At 38.5% G+C, this 25540-nt stretch overlaps 1 protein-coding gene across 1 annotated transcript in view; it reads right to left on the bottom strand.

The window, feature by feature from the left end:
- Positions 1-269: 269 nt before the first annotated feature.
- The window catches only part of LOC118827381 (zinc finger protein 883-like), a 53108-nt gene continuing 27837 nt past the window's right edge, over positions 270-25540 (bottom strand). Inside the window, exons 4-6 of the mRNA XM_036598722.1 lie at positions 23180-23347; positions 21982-21988; positions 270-1816 (exon numbers count right to left, since the gene is read on the bottom strand). Of these exons, the coding sequence (XP_036454615.1) occupies positions 1004-1816; positions 21982-21988; positions 23180-23347 (988 nt within the window). The 3' untranslated portion in view covers positions 270-1003. The remainder of the gene's footprint in view (positions 1817-21981; positions 21989-23179; positions 23348-25540) is intronic.

Genomic DNA, 25540 nt, shown 5'->3' with positions numbered 1-25540 from the left:
AAATGAGCAGGCTAAAACAGAGAGTGAGAGAGAGCAAAAGAGAGATAGAAAGAACGAAGAGCGTGGTGGAGGTTGAGAGCACCCACAGTCGTCTCTCCCACCTAACACACAGACATGGTTTAAGTTGTTATACCTGTTGAAAATTAAATGCAAATTATACAATCTGCATACAGAATTTGTAATTACATATCAAAACTATTGTAATTCACACTTGGATTGGTTCAGGAACAAAACACAGTGTCATTGGAGAGGTTCAGTCCCATAAATGTCCCTCATGCACATTCTAAAGACATAAGCAATAGTCATTCTCAGTCAGACCCAAGGCCTCAAAGGTCCCCAAAAGGTCACTTTTCATCTAGTTCCAACTCCTGTACCATCAGCCACCACCACGTCTGGTAGGATTGCAGATCTCATATTGCAGCACCCTTCTCAAGGAAATAATCACTCTCTAAGCAACACAAAGAACATCAACAGTCCTCAAAGTGTCTGAAAACAGTTGTTTTAGTTGTGGAGTTGTAGACAGGCCTGTATGCAACTTTATGCTTAAAAACTTAACTGTTGCAGTCTTCAACAACAACACTCCGATTATACAGCATACAGACAACATCTCCTTAAGGTTAAAAGGGAAGACAATGTGGTATTTTCACTATTTTCATTAAACAATGTGTAAGAATCAAAGTAGCAAGAGATAGACTTCAGGAGCGAAGTGCACATCAAATATTTGTCGAAACATTCATCATTGCAACTGGAACACTATACTAACTTAGACATATGAAATTAGAAAGTAAACAACATATTCAATGGGGAACCTTTTGACTGCTTTCAACATATTACGAACATTAGTAAAGAAATTCTTTTTCATTTTAAGCTCATGCATTAGAAACAACATAAAACAACAAATGATAGATTTCCTCTCTGAAAACAGTTCTCTGGATTTTTGAAATCTGGGCTGGAAGCACCAATCCCTGCAGACTTTTACTCCCGAAATGTGTTAAGATTACATTCATTGCTGCCCACTTCTACCACTGCCCTTAGTGCACTTGTGTGTTGTCACAGTCCTTGAATGCTTGAAACTCTTCCCACACTCTGAGCAGTAATACGGCTTCTCTCCTGTGTGAATGCGCTGGTGTTTTTGGAGATTACTCTGATGATTAAAACTCTTCCCACACTCTGAGCAGCGATACGGCTTCTCTGCTGTGTGAATGCGCTGGTGTTTTTGGAGATTACTCTGATGATTAAAACTCCTCCCACACTCTGAGCAGCGATACGGCTTCTCTGCTGTGTGAATGCGCTGATGTTGCTTGAGATTATTATGACGATTAAAACTCTTCCCACACTCTGAGCAGTGATACGGCTTCTCTTCTCTGTGAGTGCGCTGATGTTGTTGGAGATTACTCTGATGATTAAAATTCTTCCCACACTCTGAGCAGTGATATGGTTTAACTCCTGTGTGAATGCGCTGGTGTATCTGGAGATTAATCTGTTGATTAAAACTCTTCCCACACTCTGAGCAGTAATACAGATTCTCTCCTGTGTGAATGCGCTGGTGTTTTTGGAGATTACTCTGATGATTAAAACTCTTTCCACATTCTGAGCAGTGATATGGCTTCTCTCCTGTGTGAATGCGCTGGTGTTTTTTGAGATTACTGTGTTGATTAAAACTCCTCCCACATTCTGAGCAGTGATAAAGCTTCTCTCCTGTGTGAATGAGCTGGTGTCGATGGAAATTACTCTGCTGACTAAACCTCTTCCCACACTCTGAGCAGTGATACGGCTTCTCTCCTGTGTGAATGCGCTGGTGTATACCGAGATGACTCTGCTGAGTAAAACTCCTTCCACACTCTAAGCAGTAGTGAGTTCTCTCCTTGCTGTGTTTCTGTGTTTGTCTGTGAGATGTGCTCATGTGGAGCGCCTCAGATGATGTTTGCTGAGTACCGGAACGTCTTCTGGGTGCCATATTCCTATATTTGTCAACAGCTTAACATTCCTCTTGTTGCAATGTCCTGATTTAAAATGAGTCGGGAAGGGCAGTAGAAGACGTCATTCATTTCTGGAAGAAAAAAAAAAAAAAGAAAATCTAAAATGACTGGGCAATCAAAGGAGTCTGATCCAAATCACGAACGCTCCACTTACATCAACTGTCAGGAAAGTGTAAAGAAAGAAGAACTTCCAGATCTTCCAATTAATCAAACTCCTTAAACAGACATATAGAACACTGAAATCGTGTTGTCATGTTGGAAAATCTGTGTCTAAGCTGGATTTCTCCATGGCAAAAATGACTTGGATTATTCAAACACAGCCACCATCACGTCCTGTGGTTAAGAAAATGACTACAAACTCTATACATTTTACTCTATGTCCATTTTTCCACTGAATATTACTGGACCCTTAGCTTTAAAAGGTTGTTATATTTTGCTACATACATTTTTTGGTAATGTCTCAGAGCATAATTGATTCACTAAGCCTTAATTCAATTCATGTATAGACAATTTCAGAGCATAATAAATTAAGTGATCCTTCAAACCTCTTAAGGTATTTGCAGTTCACAGTCATGGGCGCATACAAGTAGCTTACTGAGAATCTGAAACTAACGATAACTGACTCTTACAAAGCAAAAGAAGCATATAAAGTATATCTAAATACTTCCTGCTTACACATTTTACTGTCTGAAATGGCTTTAAGAAATTAAAGAACAACTGTTGACTGGCCTGTAGACTGGCCAGGTATGCAAAGCAAAACCCCTACCTCACCGTTAAAGCAGGAAGAGCTGGCTGGCACAGAAACAGTGATGCACTGGCCTACTGTGCAGTGTTGCTGCACAAAGATTGTCTACATGGAAAGATTATCAGAAGGTAATATTAACTATCATCTCATCACAAATGTCTGAAGCATACAAATAATGCTTAGATAAATCAGTCATTTTTGTAATCAAGTATTGTGGTCTAAAAAAAAACAAAACAAAATTTTAACTCTGGCTACAATCACCATTGACTGAAAAGGTGGAAATAATTGGTAACCTCTGCACTCTTATAAAACCCAAAATGTAAGCACACTTCAGACTAAGTCCTCTTAAAAAAATGAAAAATATCCGGAGTACTGTGATTGGCTTCCACAATGTTTACATTGACATAAAACAAACCCACATTGCATGCTGCCCCTGTGCGTCTGTGTCTGGGAGATTGTTGCTAACTTTGGTTGATGCTGGACATGAGTTTTTCAAAGTGCAATTTTAATGATAAAGTTTGAAATGTTAATAGTAACCATGTGGAATTTCACTGTGGTTTACCATGTTTCATCACTAGCTGCATGGAGGTGCCCTTCAGCAATAAATCTTGGCCTTAGAATTTCTAGAAGGTTCTAGCTGACATTTTCATCAAAACTGATGAAATTGCTAAGTGTTGATGTGGTGTTTTTTTTTAACAAGTATTGTAGAGTTTGTATTATTAAAAAGTAAAATGTTTCGGAATGATAATCCCACAGTAATATGATAATCTCATACTAAGGGGTTGTGGGACAGCCAATCAAAATTCATTTTTACAGAAGTCCACAAGGTCAGCAATAAGCTGTTCAGAGGTCTCAGCAGTTTGGCTATAAAGCCAGGTTAAATGAGCAGTCAGAGCTTTTAAACAATTTATTAATACTACCAACTAATTTAAAATATACTTTTAAATTTTTATATTTTTTCATCCAAGAAGCAATTATTTAGCAGCAATTGTTAATCTTAGATAGTTAGGTAGCTAACTAGCTAAATTATAGTCTCTACAAAAAAGAAAACGATCTAACTAAAAGCTGTGTTCAAGAAAACACAGATCATTGATCAGTCATTCTGTCCATCTTGGGAGAATATTAGAAATTGAATGTCAAAGTTAGCTAAGTTAGCATTTAGTAGACGTAAGTTAGCCAGCTGGCTCACTATTTTTTTTTTTTGTGTGTTTTGTTTTTCAAACCCAAACCAATATCTGCAACACCACCATTCCCCTCCTTTCCTTTATTTTACTTTTCTTTATCTAACAGAGAGATGAGAACACATAAGAGGTGAACAAGCAGAATACAAAAGTATATACATTCATATGGATTTATGGGATTTTACGTGTTGTGTAATTGAGAGGGAAAAAAGATTTGCTGTATGTGGGAGAAAGTGTTACACCTTTTTACACACTATAACCATGACATGGGTAAATAAATTTTATATGTGTTTCTAGTGTTTTTACAGAGAGAGTGTGGGATGAGGAATTACCTTTCAATATTCTGTAGATTGTTAACGAGATGTCATTAAGGGGGAATTCCATAAATTTTTCAATTTGTCTGCATTATTTAATGGTTGACCATTGAATTGGACCAATATTTTTTTTTTCAGGGCTGATGCGATACTGATTATTAATAATTCGGGACACCGATAACCAATAGTGGGGGCCAATATTTATTTCCCATAAATCTGGTGTTTGTAACGTGAAAAATTATAAGAATACAACTCTTACTCACAACTTACATTAATTGAACATTAGAACATTATAAAAAATAAAGTGCTTTGAGCTTTAGACAGTATACACTGCAAAAATAGTAACTTAAACACTTCAAAGTACCTTTTAAGATAACAAATCAAATATCATTTTAAAAGCCCTTACAGTTAATAGTGATGTTTGTAAGAAAAATGGAGCTCAAAAAGGGGCTAAAAAATTTTGATTAAAATATTCATACAAATGTATTACATTTACACAACATTTATAAAAAACATCTGTAGTGAGTTACTGACAGTGTTGAAATGGCACACATCAGGAGTGAAGCTTGCCTTCTTGGTATATGGAGGCCTAGATAGAAACTTAAAATTGTATAAAGCACTAACCAAATACATAAAAGTGTACATTTATTACAGTAAAATATTTCAGTAAGTATCCGAGCAATCCAAATCAGTAAAAATGATTGCTACTAAGGCAACAACGAGAGACTATTAATGTTACTGTGTTCTTTTCATTTTGGTGTTCAAAAAGTAATCGGAGCACAGCTTTGAAATTTTGCATGTTTGTAAGAAATAAATTGAAGAAATAAATTGAAGTTTAATCTTCTTTTTTTTTTTTAATGAAAATTCTTGATTAACCCCACATAGGTCACTTTTAAATTCTATTGTGTTCTTGGTGGTTCCGATAAATTCTTCTTTGACATTTGGTAAGCATCTTAACAAGTCAAAAAATAACATTAGTACACATGAGCCATCAAAACACTGAAATAAATGCTTGTGTTCCTCAAAAAATGCTCTTACAATAACACTGTTGCTTGATTCGTTTCAAAAATGTGCTTTTAAACAGTGAAATACTAATTTTTAATCATTACTCTTAGTCACCTCTTGACTTCTACACAATGCTACTATAAAGCTGAATAATTAAAGCTTAAAAAGGTAGATAACTTGTAATCATGGATACTGGTTCAGGAGTCAAAAAAAGCACATGTCTCAGATCTTCAGGATAATAACTTACAAAGTAAAACAGCACAAAATATTTTTAGCAGCACAAACCAGCACAAATGAACGTGGCCATTTTGGCATGATTTGGACATTAATGGGGGGGCTGGGTGACATCACACGTCAAATCTTATTGCTTAACAACTTGAAAATTAAAATAGCACAAATATTTATTTTTAACAGCACAAATGAGCACAAACCAAATAGACCATTTTGCATTTTTACACATTGATGGGGGGCTAAGTGGCACCAGAGGTAATAAAATGGTTAATTTCTCAAAAACATCACAAATGATGATTCCTACAGCAAAAACCCACCCCCAGCATAGACACTCCTGCCAGCTGTTAATCTACCAAACACTGATCACTTCATATTTTTCTAGAATAAACCAATATCTTCTCACCACATTTGTACATATAATTATACAATTATAGCTGCTTTGGATAATATCAGCATATATCAGTCAATATTTTTACATTTATTGCAGCTACATGTCTAATCTGGGCTCTTTTTGCACATTGTTTTTTTATGAGTTGGTAAGATCTGCTTTAGATCTTATTTCAAACTGACAGTGGAGCAGGGAAAGTCATAAGGGGCTTATCTTTACAGTTTCCATGACAATGACCCAGCTGGCACATGACCGACCTTCAACGTTGAAATGTGGTTGAAATAATGTCAGTTGTTGTTTCAACGTTGAAAAAACATTGAAACAACCGTTAATGTTAAATAGTTGTGAAATGGTTAACAAAATACTCATAAATCAACGTTGAAATTTCAACTTTAAATCAACATAATGTCTTAATCATCTTGCTTTACAAATATGATCATTATTATTGTTAATTTATTGCCATTTTTTATATTTTGATCATAAGAGCACTTAAAAACTATAAATGTATATGTTAAAAATAGCAAACAACAGAAACAATAATAGTAACAGGTAAGTTTGCGGAGAAAAACTTGTTTGCCGCCCATTGAAACAGCATGAAGAGCTACGTAAACTGACAATTAGCGCCCGTACTGAGGCGGGCTGACTACACCCGTTTCGAGGCTGCCCGAGTGCGCCTGCGCTGCAGCGACGCGCGCGATTCACCAACGTTCAGCTGAGCGGGAAAAGCGTTCAGAGCGGATTCTGGAAACTTCGGAGGCTTCAAAGCGCGTTTGGTGAGTAATACTTGGTTTATTTGACGTGCCAGCAGTTTTAATCGAACACTTACTTAGATTTAATCCTAAAATCTGATAATGTTCAACTCTTTATACAGTAAATCAAACATTAGCGTCACTTGCTAAGTTAGCCGGTGGTCTGCTATGGTGGGATAGCTAGGCTAGTCACCTCTGACTGTTTCTCTCGTTTATGAAGGCAGTTAAAAGGTAATTGTTCTAATTATTATTTTAAATTTGGAGCGACGTTGTCGAATTCATGCTCTAAGTATAGCTAATAAACTGAGTTGCTGTCTAAGTTAGCTCAAGGTTAGCTAACGTTAGCAGGCTGTCTAACAGCTCTGCTGGAAGTCCGGTTCGGTTCCGGCTAACTTGTGCTAAACTCCGACGAATTTCAAGGAAAATGACTCAAATTTGAGCGAGTGAAGTCGAGTGGACGGTGCTGGTGTCCGATAAGCAGAAACTAATCAGGGTTTGTGGTGTGTGGGGCTGTTAGTTTGCTAGTTAGCAGGTAACGGCTTCAAAGCCCAGACCAGGTCTGATTCTTCACTCAGACGAGAGTGACTGGAGCCGGAGTTAAAACTTAAAGGAGAACCCCACTGATTTTCAAAAATTCTGCACAATTAAATGGTTGCGGTGTTTCCAGTCATTCACAGTGGTTTGGCGTGAAATGCCCTGCTGTAGTGAAACCTACGATTGAGAAAATGTTCAAAGTGGAACCAGATGTCCGAAGAATTCACTGCCTCTGAAAACTCTCTCTTAGAAAGTTACTATATGAAATGGTTAGATATATACTGTGTGATGCCTGAACCTTTGTTTTATGGTAGTTTTGTGATTAAAAATTTAACTTGCTGTTTTTTTTCTTTTAATTCATTAATGCTGGAGGGGTGCATGCAGGGCAATACAGTCTCCAGAGAAAGCTCTTTTTTTCCAGACTATTTTTCCCACCATTACACAAAAACACATGTGTTCACTGGTGGTTTCAGATAGTAAATAATGTGTCTATATTTGTGTTGTTGTCATGGTGACCCCTGGTTCCTATCACCACTGTAAAGAAACAATACACTTATTTACAATAAACCATTTTATATCAAACCACTCTGAATGACTCTGCAGCCACATGTTTACATCATTTACATGTTTACATTGGACTGAATTATTCAGGAATTTTGAATTGGTAGAAATTTATTATCCTAACTGGATAGGTTATCCTAACTGAGCTGAGCTATAAATTGGTTACTTTCTGTCCAATAGTTTTACTTGCTTGAATTTGAATATCTAAAGCGATTAACGTTAGGTCAGTGTTCAGCTTTTGGAAATTCAGTATCTGTTGTATAAACTGAAGTTTGAGCATCCACTTTATGAGAATATTAATTTGTGTATGGTAAGTGGAATAAAACCATTTAATGCTTGTACAAGAAATCACTGCGTCACTGACCGGAGGTTATTCAGAGTGATGTTTCTGAAATCTCCTTGTTCTCTTGTTGCAGTCACCTGCGCGTCCTTCGTACACCAGCAGCATCTTTCAGGTATGGAAACAACGTTAACTTAATTTTTTTTAAAGTCCTGTTTCAGTGTCTTTTTCCTCTTTTACTTCTACACTCCCTATTAACCCGCCCTGTTTTAAGCTACGGAAGCCAGCCTTCTCAGCAGGAGTGAGCAAAGTACAAAACTTCTGAACCTGAGTAAAAGTAGAAATTCTTAAAGTACAAATATTTTATTTGTTTTTAAACTTGAGTTAAAGTACAAAAGTACTTTTTTTTTTAAGTTGTGAATTGGAAATCATAATGCAATCTATATTAATTTAAATGCAATAGGACTTTGAATATTAAGTGTCATTGCGAAAACCAGCACATCGTTATTTACAGAAACCCACTCCTTCTTCTATGCTGTTGCACCCACAACTGCTTTTTTCATGTTTCTTTGTAGATTTATTTCTCGTAATGCCTGCTGTCTGCTATCTGGTGAGGGTTTTACTGATCTTGCTGACTTTTTTTCTTTATTTTAGATGCAGCTATGAAGAATCCACAGTAACAGTCACGCAGCAGGTGACAAAGAAATCGACCAGAGACCTCCACGTCTGTTAAGAGCCGAGTACATTTAACATTATTGGGTAGGGGTCAGATGTTCATATTCTGTCTGCCTCTCTCTCTCTCTCTTCCACACATGCTCTATATATACATTCACTGACCACTTTATGTACACCTTACTTAAGCTTGTTTGCAAATTACATTACATCACTGCGTTGCTGTGGCACATACTGGAGGGCAGGAAGTGATTTTCATAGAAGGCACTGTCACAGGTTCTTGAAATGCCTATGGTTTACGTTGTTTATGGTTGCTAAATTAGTTCTAACTGAGAAACTACAAGGTTCTTTTATCAGGTCCCAAAGCTTGTTCATTGGGGGGAAAATACAAGAAAAACACCAGCAAAAAATATGTTTTGCACAGTTCATCTGTGCACAGGTGATATATTTAAAAGGTACAAGCAACACCACTTACACTTAAATCAGGGTTAACAGTTAAACACTAGATGGGTGAACAAACAAGTTGCTGATATCTGCTGCCTCAATAGCAGGGAAGTCTTTCAGTTCAGTTGGGGAAAAAAAACACTCCTTTTGAAAACATAAGGAACATCTGTCCAACATTTCTCTCGTAACATAGTCTAAATTAGCATAGTATGGGCTTGCCTCCATCTTGTTTTCCGCTTTACACTTCCTGCCCTCCATCTGGAATTTGTTCCCTGTTCTTCAATGGTCAAGACCCCATAGGACCCCCCAGGACATTTATTTTTTGGGTGGTGGATCATTCTCAGCACTGCAGTAACACGGACATGATGGTGGTGTGTTAGTGTGTGTTGTTCTGGTGTGAGTAAATCAGACACAGCAGTGCTGCTGGAGTTAAACACTGTCCACTCTATTAGACACTTCTACTTCTGCTAGTCCTTGTAGATGTAAAGTCAGAGATGATAGCTCATCTGCTGCTGCACAGTTTGTGTTGGTCATCCTCTAGTCCTTCATCAGTGGTCACAGGACGCTGTTGGCTGGACGCTGTTGGCTCAACATTTTTGGTTAGTGGACTATTGTCTGTCTAGCGGAGACACTGAGGTTTTTAAAAACTCCAGCAGCACTGTGTCTGATCCACTCAGACCAGCGCAACACACACTAACATCAGTGTTACTTCAGTGCTGAGAATGATCCACCACCCAAATAGTATCTGCTCTGTGAGGGTCCATGGGGGTCCTAACCACTGAAGAACAGGGTAAAAGGGGGCTAACAAAGTGTGCAGAGAAACAGATGGACTACAGTCTCTAATTGCAGAGCTACAAAGTACTCACCTATTGGTGAACCTGATTAAATGGAAAATGAGTGAATACAAGGTAGCTGTAAATGATAGTGTGTGTGTGTGTGTATAAAATAAAGCACAGTGGTGTGCTGCACACTTCAGTTTCGTGTGTATTTTTCTTTAACACGTTTATTGGTATATGTTAACTGTTTATGTACTGACTTCCATTTTGTTAGTGTTGTAGGCATGTACTGTATATTTATGTAGGACAATTAAAGCAGTTGTTTCCAAATCATTTCTAGTGTTGTCATTGAAATTCATGCATGCTTACAGGTGAAAACAGGTGAGCTTTAAGGATGTGTTACTTTACAAGTCATGATACAGTGCGTACTAACTTCATAGATGACGATGCACATTAAAACTGTGACAAACTATTGATTGTTCAGCTGTGTTTGCCTGTGCTTTACTGTGTTCATTGGCTATTGGGTCAGTTGGTTTTCTTTTTATTGTTGTCTGGATTCTGTTACGCTATTTCAGAATAAAAGTGAATGTTAGTCTACATCTTAGCAAATGTTATGCTTTTGGTTGAGGTACATGTAATTATAGAGATTTAGGTTTATGCAGAAACTGTATGGAAGTAAATTGAGTATATTTTGCTAGCTGGGAGTGTTAATAGCACAACGTATCCGGATATGAACCGAGCATTTAGGCCAGAATTGGGCGGAGATACAAACCAAAGTCTCGGCAAACGAGGTATAAGATCGGTATGCAGTATTCAGCCGGGATGTGGGCCCACTGATTTTTGCTATCTGGGAGCCTCAACGTTGAAAGGTAACGTTGAAACAACGTCGCGATATCAACGTTGATTCATCTTTCAAAATCGAAACATAATCCAACGTTGTTTCAACCATGATCTGTGACGTTGATTCAACCGTGAATAAACGTTGAAATGCCAGCTGGGGAGTGTTTTTTTTTTTTTACACCAACAATACAATAAATAATGAAGCTGACTCGATGACATTAGCACTCGTATTGGGCAAATAATAAAAGTAGTGATGGATGAATACTGAATACACTGCCCTAAATGAATTCAGTCAGGTATTCCATTATAAAACAGTACTGAATACATTTGATAAGGACACTGAGTTTTTTTTCACACTGTTCCTCTGTGTTATTGGTTGCCAGTTTTCCTCATGTAAATATTCTGTTATGTTTCTTATATATATATATATATATATATATATCTATATATATATATATATATATATATATATAATTTAAATATGTCAAAAGATTTTCCCTCTCATTGCCTGTTCAGCCCACTGCTCCTCCCACAATCCCCTGAGCAGAAGTCCAGTCTAGCAATCTAGGTTATCACAAAGCTTGTTTAAAGAGACACGTCTTCAGAACTAACTATGCAAAGCCAGCGTTAAAGCGCAAAACAGCATTTTAATCTACTAGAGAAGAGCATTATTAACATAGAACAATGTGGCCTGTTTATAGTGTAAATCATACATAAACCGGGAAAAACAACCATATATTCTGGCCCAGCAGCTCACATTACTCAGCCAAGTTTGAATGAAGCTGCTTCTGTGTTGTCTAATCTAATTTAAACCCATGAAATACTATCAAATGTGTCTCCAGCTGTTTGTCTCAGAGTGAATGAAGAACAGTGAGTGTTAAAGTGTCGGACAGCTTCTTACCTTCAACAGTTCAGCTCTTGTTTCTGCTCCTCCATCAACACTGTATGAGCGCGGAGGCGTGGACTGCTGACCACAACACAACCTTCTGCTTCTCCGCTTTAGTGCAGTTGGAGAAAGTTATAGTTACAGATTTAGCGCCATCACCTGGCCTGAAGCGGCTTCACACTGAAATTACGCGATCACGGAAACAGGCGCAAGGACTTTGGGCTGGAAATCGGAGGGGTTGAGCAGGACCTGTTTAGTAGCTATTAAACAGCGTTTGAAGAACATATATAACGAAAAATTTGACGATTAAATCTCTCTCCATGAATTCCAACCTGAAAATGCAATAGTTTTAATGGTTATAATATGATAAGTGAATCAGGAGGGTGTATGAACACTAATCAGGAGTCCAGTTGTGGTCATTTATCTCTCCCGGGATTGATAATGAGCAGTTGTAGATATGTATGCTTTTATATATAAATTATCCTTTTTTCTGATGTTTTACTACTCACTACATAAAAGCCCATGCATTTTTACATCATCTAAATATCTAATTTACTAAAAAGTCCCAGGTTCAGGCCAGGTGGTGGCTCTAATTTTATAACTATAACTATTCTCCAACTGCACTAAAGCGGAGAAGCAGAAGATTGTGTTGTGGTCAGCAGTCCACGCCTCCGCGCTCATACAGTGTTGATGGGGGAGCAGAAACAAGAGCTGAACTGTTGAAGGTAGGAAACTGTCCGACACTTTAACACTCACTGTTCTTCATTCACTCTGAGACAAACAGCTGGAGACACATTTGAGTCTGAAAGTAAGATCTGATGGGTTTTAAATGAGATTAGACAACACAGAAGCAGCTTCATTCAAACCAGAGCTATGAATAATGTGAGCTGTTGTGCCAGAATGATATATTTTTTTATATAATTATATCAAGACAATCCTTTCATTGTCAAACAAACTGTAAAGATGAGTCATTAATTACTTTATCTGTTGTATTGTCAGTTGATGAACACATGAAGAAAATCTTACCAACCAATATCTCAGAAATGTAAATGTGCATAAAGAAGTCTCCGATATTAATTGTGTATTTGTAATAGGTGTAGAAATATTGACTGATATATGCTGATATTATGCAAGGTGAGTATAATTATATGGATAAATGTGATGAAAAAAAATCACAGTTTGATCTAGAACAATATTTAGTACTTCATTAAAACTGTTAATGTGTGGATGGGGGATCCTGGTCAATGGCTGGTAGATTAAGAACTGGCAGGGGTGTCTATGGTGGGTGTTTGAGGTCTGTTTAGAGGAGGTTGTAGTGTGTGGGAGCCGTTTGGGAGCTTGATGGTCTGGTTCAGATGCTTTCAGTTCCACTCCTGGTGACCACATGCTCCGACTATTTTTTTGAATGAGGTTTGCTAGAAAAAGGAAAGCATAAAATTGTGTATAGGATCTGCAGTACTGTGACTGGGAACTTGTTGTCTAGTTGTATAAATTTCCTAAAACCTGAAAGAACAATGGGCCTTATATCTGTGTGTCAGAATAACTTTGATTTAGGAATACGTTTTATTTCATGTATTATTTTATTTTTAGTTCATTTATTTTGAATTTATTATTTACATTTTTATTATTTTATTTATGTTATATTATGTTATATTCAGGAATGTTTTTAATGGTCAAAGAATCCCTTGTCTAGACTGTACCTCTCTCAATAATTACATAATCTCCTGGTTGTTTGTGCTAATTATTATCATTCAAACTGTACATAATCATATTGCATTGTCATTAGATTCCATATTTTTGTATATTTTTATCTACTTCTTTACTAAGCATGTAATGAAACACAAGTGTAAAACTTCATTCAGTATGATACAGTCGTGTCTTGATACATTATATTTTTCATTACAGTAAAACAAGGAGTGCCTGAATATGTGCCTGGTGTTCATGTTTTAATGGTAATATGTTTGTGTTTGCACAATGTACACTCGGTATAATTACACACATTTTCAAGTTTGATTCAGTTTTATATTCAGAGGTAGTGATCTAATTTAATTTTTTTAACACAAAATATTGAAAAGTAAATGTCTACAGAGTTTAGATTGGTTGGGCATAAATGAAAAAAAAAGTTCTTTAGTAGAAATAAATCCAGAAAGAAAATCCAGTCATTGCACCCTGGCATGTATTTATTTCAAATCAAAATCAGGCAACTACTACCAGAAAAAAAACTCAGGTTTTATTGGCCAAATATGTTTGCACATACAAGAATTTTGTCTTTGGTTACGCAGTACTGTTTTGTCCTCTTTTTTCCCCTTGTTTCTTCTTTTCTTCCCACCTCTCCCTTTTCTTCACCACCTATCGTTCCTTCACTTAGGTGGGTTAGGTGTTTTGAGGGTGGGGTTAATGGGTGGGGAGGGACACAGCTTCACCACTACTTGTAATACATCATATGATATCTACACCATAATAAACTATGAATGACAACAATTCAAGAATAACGTTTTTCCATGTAGAATAGCAAAGAACTTGAGGATTTCATTTTCTATGGTACATCGCATCATTAAAAGATTCAGAGAATCCAGAGAAATTTCTTTATGCAAGGCTGAAGGACAATATTGGCTGGCCGTGATCTTTAGGCAGCACAAAGTGTCCTTGTGGTCAGACAAATAAAAAATATTTTTGGAAATTATGAAAACGGTGTCCTCCAGGCTAAAAACATTTTGGCTTGTTATCAGTGCACAGTTCAAAAGCCAGCATCTGTGATGGTATAGGGGTGCATTAGTGTATATGGCATGGGTGACTTGCATGACTGTAAAGGCACCATTAGGGCTGAATTATATATACAGGTTTTGGCAACATATGCGGCCATCCAGACAATGACTTTTCCAAGGAAGGCCTTGCTTATGCAACAAGACACTGTCAAACCACATTCTGCATGTATTACAACAGCATGGCTATATAGTAAAAGAGTCCAGGTGCTAAACTGACCTGCTGTCACCTACTGAAAAATTGGTGCACTATGAAATGAAAAATGACAAAGTAGACCCTGAACTGTTGAGCAGCTGAAATCCTATATGAAGCAAAATGGGGAAACATTTCACTTTCAGAACTACAGCAAATTATCTCCTCAGTTCTCAAACGCTTAGAGAGTGTTGTTAAAAGAACAGGTGATGCAACAGAGTGGTAAACATGCCCCTGTCCCAACTTTTGTGGAGCATGTTCCTGGCATCAATCTCGAAATGGGCATATATTTTACAATAAACAATAAAAATTCTTAGTTTTAACATTTGATATATTGTCTTCATACTATTTTCAATTAAATCTACGTTTTACATATATGTCAATTCATTCTGCTTTTATGTAAATTATGCACAGCATCCCAACCTTTTGGAAACGGGGTTGTGTAAAAGCCCCCAGCATTGGGCTGTGAAACAGTAGAACTCCATTCTCTGTTAGTAATGGAGTTACAGTACATTTAAGATGAGTTAGAGTGATCTCAGGTCTACGGCTAAGCCTACCCCCCTGTCCAGGAGGAGGGATAACACTATCGAGAATGAATAAGGCTACTGCCCTGCTCAGATGGATAGCTGAGACAAGGTGGTGTCTTGGGACATCTACACATTACACCTACAGGAGATTTTTATGACATCCCGTTCTAAATCCATAGGCATAAGTATGGGGTTGGGAAGGCTTAGGTGTGTCTTTGGGAATTTTTGCCCATTCTTCCAGAAGAGCATTTGTGAGGTCAGAGCCTTCCCCAAACTGTTTCCCACAAAGTTAAAAGCGTACAATTGTCCAAAATGTTTTGGTGTGCTGAAGCATTAAGAGTTCCCTTTACTGGAACTAAAGAGCTTAGGTCAACCCCTGAAAAACAACCATATAGCATTATCCCTCCTCCACCAAACTTTACACTTGGCACAATGCAGTCACAGGCAGGCAATGTTCCCCTGGCATTCGCCAAACCCAGACTCGTCCATTAGACTGCCAGATAGAGAAGTATGATTCATCACTCCACAGAATCCGTTTCCACTGCTCCGGAGTCCAGTAAGGGAATGCTTCCTTTACACCATTCCCCCTGATGCTCGGCATTGTGCATTTTGATCTGAGGCTTATGTGTAGCTGCTCGGCCATGGAAACCCATTTTGTGAAGCACCTAATGCACAATTCTTTTGCTGATATTGCTTCCAGATGCAATTTGGAATTTGTTAGTGAATAAACAGAGGATAGGCACTGTGCGCTTCAGCACTCAGCAGCTCCACTCTGTGAGTTTAAGTGGTCTGAACAGAAGGAGCCTAGTCAGCTAACGATGTGTGCTAACAGTACAAGCTTAGAGCTGCGTTTTCCCCTTTATTTTGTAATTTTATATTACTTCCTGCAGTAATATACCAGTATGATTTCACCCACAGAAAGCTCTCTGAAAACATATATCACGTATATATATTACGTTCCACTTCCACAACCTGTTAATGATTTTGTTGGTTTGTGTTTTTCTTTTCAGGGAACCTTTTTGTCTATGAAGAGAAAGATTCAGAGAGGATCCAGAAACATCTAAAGCAGCTCCATGGAGAAATAGACATGGATTCTCTGACTCATTCTTTTTCTCTTCCATACTTCTCTTTTTTTATCCTTTTCCATACTTTACATTTTTCAAATTCTAACTCCTCTACCTTCTCCCCCTTGTGCTCAGTTCCTCCTCATTCTGTATACAATGAGTGGACAAAGCAATTGCAATGCTGGAGTGTGAGGTGCACCTATAAGGCATCCATATGGTAAACAAACAGGTAGAAGTTATAATGCAAGCAGGTCTTATCTGTGCTTCCAAAACAGGTGTATAAACTGTATCATGTGTAGTTACTCAGATCTAGTAATAATAATAATATAAAGTACTTATAAATCACTTTTAGATTGCCGGATCTGTGGAAGGAGAGTTCGAGAGGTAAGGAGCAAATCTTGAGAATGCTTGGACACCAAAGCGATGGAGGTTTGATGAAGGAAGTGAGTAGCTGAGCTGAGGAGGACCTAAGAGTACAAGTAGGCTTGCAGGGAAGGAGAAGGTCAGACAAATAGGAAGGAGTGAGGATGAACTTTGTAAGTGAGGAGTAAGATTTAGAAATGTATACGGTACTTTATGGGGAGCCTGTGGAGATTTTGAAGAACAGGTGTAAAGTGATGATGTAACTGGGTGTGAGAAAGACGACGGACAAGAGAGTTCTGGACCATCTGGAGCTTGTGAAGAGGAGCTAATGCCGACGAGAACAGAGTTGGAGTAGTCCAGGCGGCTGGAGATGAAGGTAAGGATAAGTGTTTCAGGAGCAGACTGAAAGAGGCATGGTCTGATTTTGTCAATTATGCGCAGGTGGAAGACAGAAGTTTTAACAACAGTGTAAAGTCAAGGATGACACCCAGATTTTAAACGAGAGTGGAAGGAGACACAGTTACATCATCAATGAGGAGAGTAAGAGCACTGAGGGTCGCTTTAGATCCAATGAGAATGACTTCAGTCTTATCACTGTTTAGCATGAGGAAGTTGTGTTTCATCCCATTTTTGATAGCAGATAGGCAGCTTTCTGAGGGACTAAGGGGTGGATTTGTAATGGATTTAGTCCCAAGATAAATCTGAGTGTCATTCACATAACAGTGAAAATCCAGTTTGAAATAAAGTATGATATTGCCAAGATGGAGTATAACTTGTGTAACCCTTTGAGTGACAGCAGAGGTAGTAGAAGTACATTCAGAAAGACAAATGAACTGCTTTCTACTAGTTAAGTAGCATGTGAAACAGTCCAGGGCAGAGCCGTCAATGGTCAGCTCACGCAGTCTTGACAGGAGTATTAAATGACACACTCTGTCAAATCCTGCACTTAAGTCCAGCAATATAAGGATGCTAAGAGCACCAGCATCTGCAGATACAAGAATCTCTCTCTCTCTCTGTCACACACAGGGCTGCGAGAGCCTCAGCAGTTGGGTGGAAGGCAAGAAGCACACTGGACAGACTGCCAGTCCATCACAGGGCAGACACACAGACATAAACTTTCACACACAAATTCACACCTGGGGCAATTTAGCATCTCCAATTCACCTGACTGTATGTCTTTGGACTGTGGGAGGAAACTAGAGCAACCAGAGGAAATCCACACAGGAGAGAACATGCAAACTCCACACAGAAAGGTCTTTGGCCCTTCTTGCTGTGAGGTGACAGTGCTACCCACCACCATGCCACCCTAAGAAGATCATTGATGAGCCCTAATCAAAGCACTTTGCGAGCTGTGGAATGGATGGAATCCTTCCTGGAAAGGTTCCAAGAGATTTTTAGTTTCTCAGTAAACTTGGAATTGGTTGGCAACAGCTTGTTTGAGAACGTTGACAGAAGGAAGATGGAAGATTAGAGATGGGATGATGATCATAAAAATTTGACTGATCTAGGCCAGGTTTTTTCAGTATAGGTGTAACTGCGGCGATCTTTTACAAAGAGGGCACCTGGCCGGAAAACAGTGTTTGATTAATAAGAGTTGTGAGATGAGGGACAATGGCAGGGAGCAAGCTTTAGTTAAAGTTGTAGGGAGGAGATCAAGGGGAGATGGTGGTAGTTTTAGAAGTAGTGATTATGTCAACAATTAAAGAAGAATCAACAGTATTAAAGGCAGAAAAATGAAAGGAGTGTAAGTTGCAATCTACAAGATGTCTAGTCAGAGCAGTAAAGGACAAAGTATTTTTAGTGGTACAGACAGCTAAAGAGTTACTGATGTTAGAGATTTTACTTTCAAAGAAATGTAAGAACAAGTTACAAAGGTCAGGGGATAGAGTTACAGTATTTTCAAAGGGTTTGAAAAGCTTAGTGACTGTTGTAAACAGATGAAGGGAATTTGAAGGGGTGCTGTTGATGAGACTGGAATGATAGAAATATATGCTGCTTATAAGCCTCAACATGAGTGGAGAGTTTGGATTTCTTATAGTCTTTCAAGCCGATGACCCATCTGTCTTATGGTCCATAAATTGGGGATATACCAGAAGCAGGAAGAGATAAAAGAGACGGCTTTAGTTAGATATTCAATTAATGTAGGACAAGTGAGTCACCATTAATATTAACATTATGGACAATATGGATGACTTATTAGAAAGAGAACAAGCATTCAGTAGGAGCTAGAAGAGGTGCTAGAAGAAGCAGTAGGAAGGGAGGCTGAGTAATATGGATTGGCAGTGCAACACAGAGCGTGCTAGCAGACGAAAATTAAGTAAGGCACTTCTTAAAAGAAGATGTGGACTCAGAGAGTCTGATATCGAGGGGAAGACTGTTCCATAATTTAGGAGCACATACAGCAAATGTCTCCCCTTCGCTTCAGTTTACTTCTAGGGACAACAAGAGGCCTTTTATTAGAGGAACTAACACTTCACAAATATATTCAGGCGCTTCACCATGTAGGGCTTTATAAGTAAGAACCAGTACTTTAAAATCAATCTTGAATTTCACTGACAACCTGTGAAGAGAGGCAAGCACTAGGCTGATGTGCTCCCTATGTCCAGTCTTCGTTAAGAGCCGAGCAGCTGCATTTTGGACAAACTAAAGTCTTGCCAAAACTCCTTGACTAAGGCAAGTATATATAGCATTGCAATAATCCAAATGAAATGAGACAAATGCATGAATAATTTTCCTCTAAGTGCTGAAAAGACAAAATCCATCTGATCTGTGCAATATTTCTTAGCTGGAAAAAACATGTTGGAAAAAACCTGTTTCTTAATATGTGCTGAAAATTGTAAATGACAACACCCAGGTTTCTAGGAAAAGCATTAACTCTTGATCTGAGTGAACCAAGAACCACCTGCAAATCCCTAGGAATGTTGTCAAGACCAATGACCAGAACCTCTGATTTATTCTCATTTAACTTTAAAGTTACAGTTCATCCAGTCCTTAACAGCGTCAATGCACTCAATTGGATTACCTACTTTACTAAAATCATTCCCGATTTATGGAAAGAGATATTAAAACGTCTGATTAACACTCCAAGAAGAAGCATATCACCCTGGGGTACCCCACATGTAAGATCAGCCATAGAAGACATCATATTTCCAATAGACACCTGAAAATTTTCTAATAGACAATTAAGAACAAAACCAATCTAGCGCAGTCCCTGATATGCCAACCCATTCACTAAGCCTGTTTTTCAAGATATCATGATCCACTGTATCAAAGGCTGCACTAAGATCAAGCAGCACCAAAAGACATACCTCCCCAAAATCAGAATGCATTAAAATTATCATTTAAAATTCTTTTTTGCAATAAAGAGAAGCTTAAAGATGGGTCGAAAGCTTGAACAATCTTTAAGGTCAAGGTCCGGTTTCGGGATTATGCTTATTAGTTGTAATTTAATTATTAAAATAAGCAGCTCTTGCATCCCTAACCTTATTGTTGTACAATACCAACAAATCTTTCATATACAAATAATGAACCTGAAGCTGAGTCCTTTTCCATATATGTTCTGCCTGTCTGCACTCTCTTTTCAAATGCACATCATCACCATTTAACCAACGAGATTGATTAGTTAATGTTTTTGATCTAGTCTTAAAAGGAGCCACTTCATCTAGAATAGCTGTGCATAAATTATTAAAACAACTAGCCAAATCAGTAACATCTGCAAATTGCAACAACTGCACAGATAAACCATTAAAAATAGTTGAAAATTTAGCAGCTGACTCTTCATTAGGAAACAGAGAGTGTATAGTATGATTAGGGTTTACAGCTTTAGATTGAAAGACAGACTCAAAAATAATAACTTTATAATCAGAAACACACTTAAGTGTAAGCCCCAGAGTAAAGACCAAATCCAAAGTATGCCTGTGATTATGAGTCGGACCAAAATCGTTGCACAAAATTAAAAGATTCAACAATATTTAAAACTTCTGAGGTAAATCCATTAGTAGCATCAACTACATGGATATTAACTCCACCTCCTCGCCCATGCAATCTTGGACAGTTTAAATGTCTATAGTCCAATGGGCACAAGAGTTGACAACTCTCTCCTGGCTTAAACCAGGTTTCGACTATAAACATAAAGTCTGTAAGCATGTAGTCCAGAAAGAACAGATGTTAGTGCCATCAGAGTAGTGTATAGTCCTGTTACGGTTTTGTCTTGAGCCCCAATGGACGTGATGGCGTCAACATTAAAATGCCAGCTTTAAAAGCAGCAATAGCAACGGCTTTAGGAAGGCAGAAGTTATTTAAATTACATAATTCAGAAGTAGCATAAGACAGTACCTGTAGCCTGAACAGGAGCTCAGAACAGCACAGAAATTGAACAAACTCAGGGAAAACCAGGGCAGCTAACAGTAGTGGTAGAGTAGTTAGCAATTGTGCAAGCTATGTCAGAGAATTAGTAGTCAGTCAGTGTGCAGGGCAGAGCAGTAGTGGCGACAGCAGCCACACTCGGACAGCGTGCAGGGCAGAGTAGTAGTGGTGACAGCAGCCACACTCGGTCAGCGTGCAGGGCATAGTCATAATCACGGTAAAGCAGCTGCACTCGGTTGACATGCAGGACAGACTAGCAGGAGTTATGGCAGCCACACTTTGTCAGTGTATGGGGCCGAGTAGCTGCGGTGGAAGCAGCCAAACTCACTCAGCATGCAAGTCAGAGCAAAAGAACAAAAGAACACAGATTATTGGTCAGAAGTGTAAGCTTAAGTCTTTGAGGAGACCGGAAGTTTGGTTGAGATTTACAGACAGTCAAAACAAAAAACACAGAGACATGGGGAGAAGCAACAGTCAAACAGGAGGATGCAATCAATACTCAAGCCTGGAACTTATGGGAGCTGGAGCCTATCCCAGCAGTCATTGGGTGGAAGGCAGGATACACCCTGGACAGGTCACCAGTTCATCGCGGGGCGAAATAAAAACACATTTTCTTTTAAAATATAACAAACATACTGAAATGTTAAAGCACTTATTCACTATATACAACCAGCAAACCTCCCATTCTATATAACACCTCTGAACGACAATGCCTATTTATATAACTGTACAAATGTTCATATCATCCTGTATTTTACTGTAATCGACTTCCTCAGACTCATATTACATAATCACATTCATCTCTTTAGATTCTTTCACATTAGCTCTTCTATATCTGAGTTCTTAATATTTATTCCATTTATTGTATTTTTATTTATTTTTCACTATTTTACTGTTTTTCTTTGTCGTTTTAGAATTTCTTATAATTTGTGTACTTGTGTGGTCTGTTTTAGCATGTTACATGTGTGCACTCACTATGACAGATCCCTTGCATGTGTAACATACTTAGTGAAATAAAGTGATTCAGTCTCTCAATTATATGATATTATTGAACAAAAAGACAAGTAGTCCACATCTATCAGGTTATATAGTGTGGACGAACATCTTAAATGGCTGTATTACCAGCCTGCTTTTGCCAAAGAGAACTACAAGGTAAAGCTTGTCTATTGTTGGGTAATTTACTACAGCATTAGTAAAATCTAAATTTTCATTCATAATTTCTGTGATGCAATATATTCACCAAAAATAAATAAATAAAGAGGGAAGACCACACAGCGAATTTCAAAAGAAGAGCAGAAATTTAATAGTATTTTTTCAGGTTTAAAGTAACATACAAAAATATTTTTAAAATTAAACTAACAATAATTTGACAGCTTATGATGTTCTAAAAACACATGCAAGCAAAAGTTGTTCTACAAAGATGGAGATACCCAGTTCAAGCTCCTGTACCATCAACTGCGACAGGTCTGATAGGAGTCATTGGAGATGGGTATAAGTAAGTCCTTATGTCATGTCACAGCACCCTTCTCAACAATCGTTCTTCAAGCATCACAAAAGCCATCAATAGTACGTATTCTCTGTAATGGAAAGTTCATTAATAAGATTTAGTCTTGCCTGTATGTGACTTTATGCCGTGTAGAACAGGCATGTGTAGACCATACTGAGGTCACCAGTACATCATTCAGATAGCTTGATGTCTTACAGTTCTTCATACTTCTGTGTCTCTTTTACGAAGCTGTTCAGTTCTGACCAGCACAGCAAAAACTTCACTGCTGCAACCTTCAGGGTCATATCTCCTCGGTCCTTAACAAGAACACTCCAAACATACAGCATACAGAAAATCTCCTAAAGTTTAAAAGGGAAGCCAAAGTGGCACTTCAAAATGAAGCAAGCATTGACTAGTTAACATGTTGACATCAAAGATGCAAAAAAGGGACTTAAGGGGCCAAGCACAGTTGTCAAAACATCCATCACTGTATCAGAAACACGCATCATTGAATGTGGAGCTACTCAATTGTTTTAAATTTATATAACAAATGAAACTAATTTTGGGGATAATATGCAGTACCACCATCTTACTGGTTGTATGAGCTGTAGTCTTGTTTTAGCACCGGAAATAATACTTCACTTTTGCACTCATGTTGTAGAAATACTGTGAAACAGCAATGGGTGGTTTTCTTCTAAAACAGTTTGAAATCTGGGCTGGAAGCACCGTTCCCTGGAGACTTTTACTCCCAAAATGTGCTAAAGTTACACTCATTACTGCTCATTTCCACCACTGCTCTTAGTGCACTTGTGTATCGTCACAGTCTTTAAATGCCTGAAACTCTTCCCACACTCTGAGCAGTAATACGGCTTCTCTCCTGTGTGGATGCGCTGGTGTTGTTGGAGAGAACCACGCTGATTAAAACTCTTCCTACACTCCAAGCACTGATACGGCTTCTCTCCTGTGTGAATGCGCTGGTGTTGATGAAGAGAACTCGGCTGACTAAAATTCTTCCCACACTCTGAACAGTGATACGGTTTAATGCCTGCGTGTATAAGCTGGTGTGTTTTGAAATGACTCTGATGATTAAAAGTCTTTCCACACTCTGAGCAGTGATACGGCCTCTCTCCTGTGTGAATGCGCTGGTGTCTTTTGAGAGTGCCCCGTCGAGTAAAACTTTTCCCACACTCTGAGCAGTGATGCGGCTTCTCTCCTGTGTGAACGCGCTGGTGTCTTCTGAGATTACTAAGTTGAGTAAAACTCTTTTCACACTCCAAGCAGTGGTGATTTCTCTCCTTGCTGCACGTCTGTGTTTGTCTGCGAGATGTGTTCATGTGGACGGTACCAGATGACTTTCGCTGAGTAACAAGCTTTGTGGATGCCATATTCTTATAGGTCACCTGTTTAAGTAGCTTAACATTACTCTTGGTGGAATGTCCTGATGTGTTTATGGAAGCATATTTAAGCTGGGAAGGAAAGTGTATGGGAAGTCTTGAAACAGTGTGGCATTCACATCTGAAAGAAGAAAAAAGAAAATATAAACTCAATTTGCAATGCAGAAAAGTAGTCTGATCCAAATAATAAAGGCTCCTCAAACTCTTTATATAGAAATATAGACAACTAATGTCAAGTTGCCATGCCAATATTGGAAACTTCATGGCTAAGCTGGATTTCTCAATGCCAAAAATCCTTAAATCCTCTAACAGTCCTTCCTACATTCATCTCCCAAACACTGACAGCATCATTGTTAATGCAGGGCTTGATAATCCTTCTTGTAGGAGAGTGGTGAGATTTAACACACAGGTTTCCAAACTGTAGCTAAGTGTGGGCAAGAGTGGGTCATGAGGAAGCTGCACATATTTTTTGGTCTATAGCCTGTCACACGGCGCACATATGCTCACATACATTTGAAGCGCAGTTGTGAAGTGTCACACAACACAAGGTCACCACTCAGAGCTTCAAGTTTGGATCAGAATATATTTTTAGATGTAACATCCAACTAAATTTAGAATGAAACATTCATGAGTTCATACTGAATATAAGAGTTGAATGGATTACACCTAAGTACAGGACAAATACCCTATATGGACAACAGTTTTGGGACACCCTTCTAATTATTGAGTTCATGTGTTTCAGCCACACCCACGATTAACAGGTGGATAAAATTAAAGCTAAAACCCTTTTAGTCTCGATAGACAAACACTGGCAGTACAATCGGTTGTACTGAAGGGTTGTACAGGGACTTGGCACTGTCATAGGATGCCACCTTTGCCACAAGTCAGTTAGTGAAATTTCTGCCCTGCAAGATCTACCCCCTGTCAACTAAGTGCCATTACTGTGAAATGTAAACACACAATAGGTCAGCCACAAAGCGGTAGACCACACAAACTCACAGAGTGGGGCTGCCAAGTGAAGTGCACAGTGCCTATCCTCTGTTTAATTACTCAATAAAGAGTTCCAAGTTGCCTCTGGAAGCAACATCAGCAAAAGAACTGTGCATTAGGAGCTTCACAAAATGGGTTTCTCTGGCCGAGCAATTACACACAAGCCTCAGATGGGAGAGTCTGGGTTTGGTGAATGCCAGGAGAACATTACACTTGGCACAATGCAGGAAGGCAGGTAAAGTTTGGTGGAGGAGGGATAATGATATGGGGTTGTTTTTCAGGGGTTGGCCTAGGCCCCTTAGTTCCAGTAAAGGGAAATTTTAATGCTTCAGCATACCAAGACATTTTGGACAACTGTATGTTTGCAACTTTGTGAGAACAGTTTGGGGAAGGCCCTTTTCTCTCCCAGTAGGACTGTGCCCCAGTACACAAAGCAAGGTCCATAAAGACATGGTTGGGAGAATTTGGTGTGGAAGAACTTAACTGGCCCACACAGAGCCTCGACCTCAACCCCATCAAGCACCTTTGGGATGAACTAGAACAGAGACTGCGAGCCAGGACCTCTCGTCCAACACCACTGTCTGACCTCACAAATGCTCTTCTGGAAAAATGGGCAAAAATTTCTACATACATACTCCAAAGTCTTGTAGAAAGCCTTCAGAGTAGAGTTGAAGCTGTTATAGATGCAAAGGTGGAGGGGGAGGGGCAACTCCATATTAATGCCTATGGGTTTAGACATGGGAGTTCATAAAATCTCTTGTGGGTGTAATGTATAGGTGTCCCAATATTTTTATCCATATAGTGTATAGTG

Source organism: Colossoma macropomum, unplaced genomic scaffold (assembly GCF_904425465.1).
Source record: "Colossoma macropomum unplaced genomic scaffold, Colossoma_macropomum, whole genome shotgun sequence".
NCBI lineage: Eukaryota > Metazoa > Chordata > Actinopteri > Characiformes > Serrasalmidae > Colossoma > Colossoma macropomum.
Note: the sequence above shows the minus strand (reverse complement) of the source record. Positions and strands in the feature narration are given on the sequence as shown.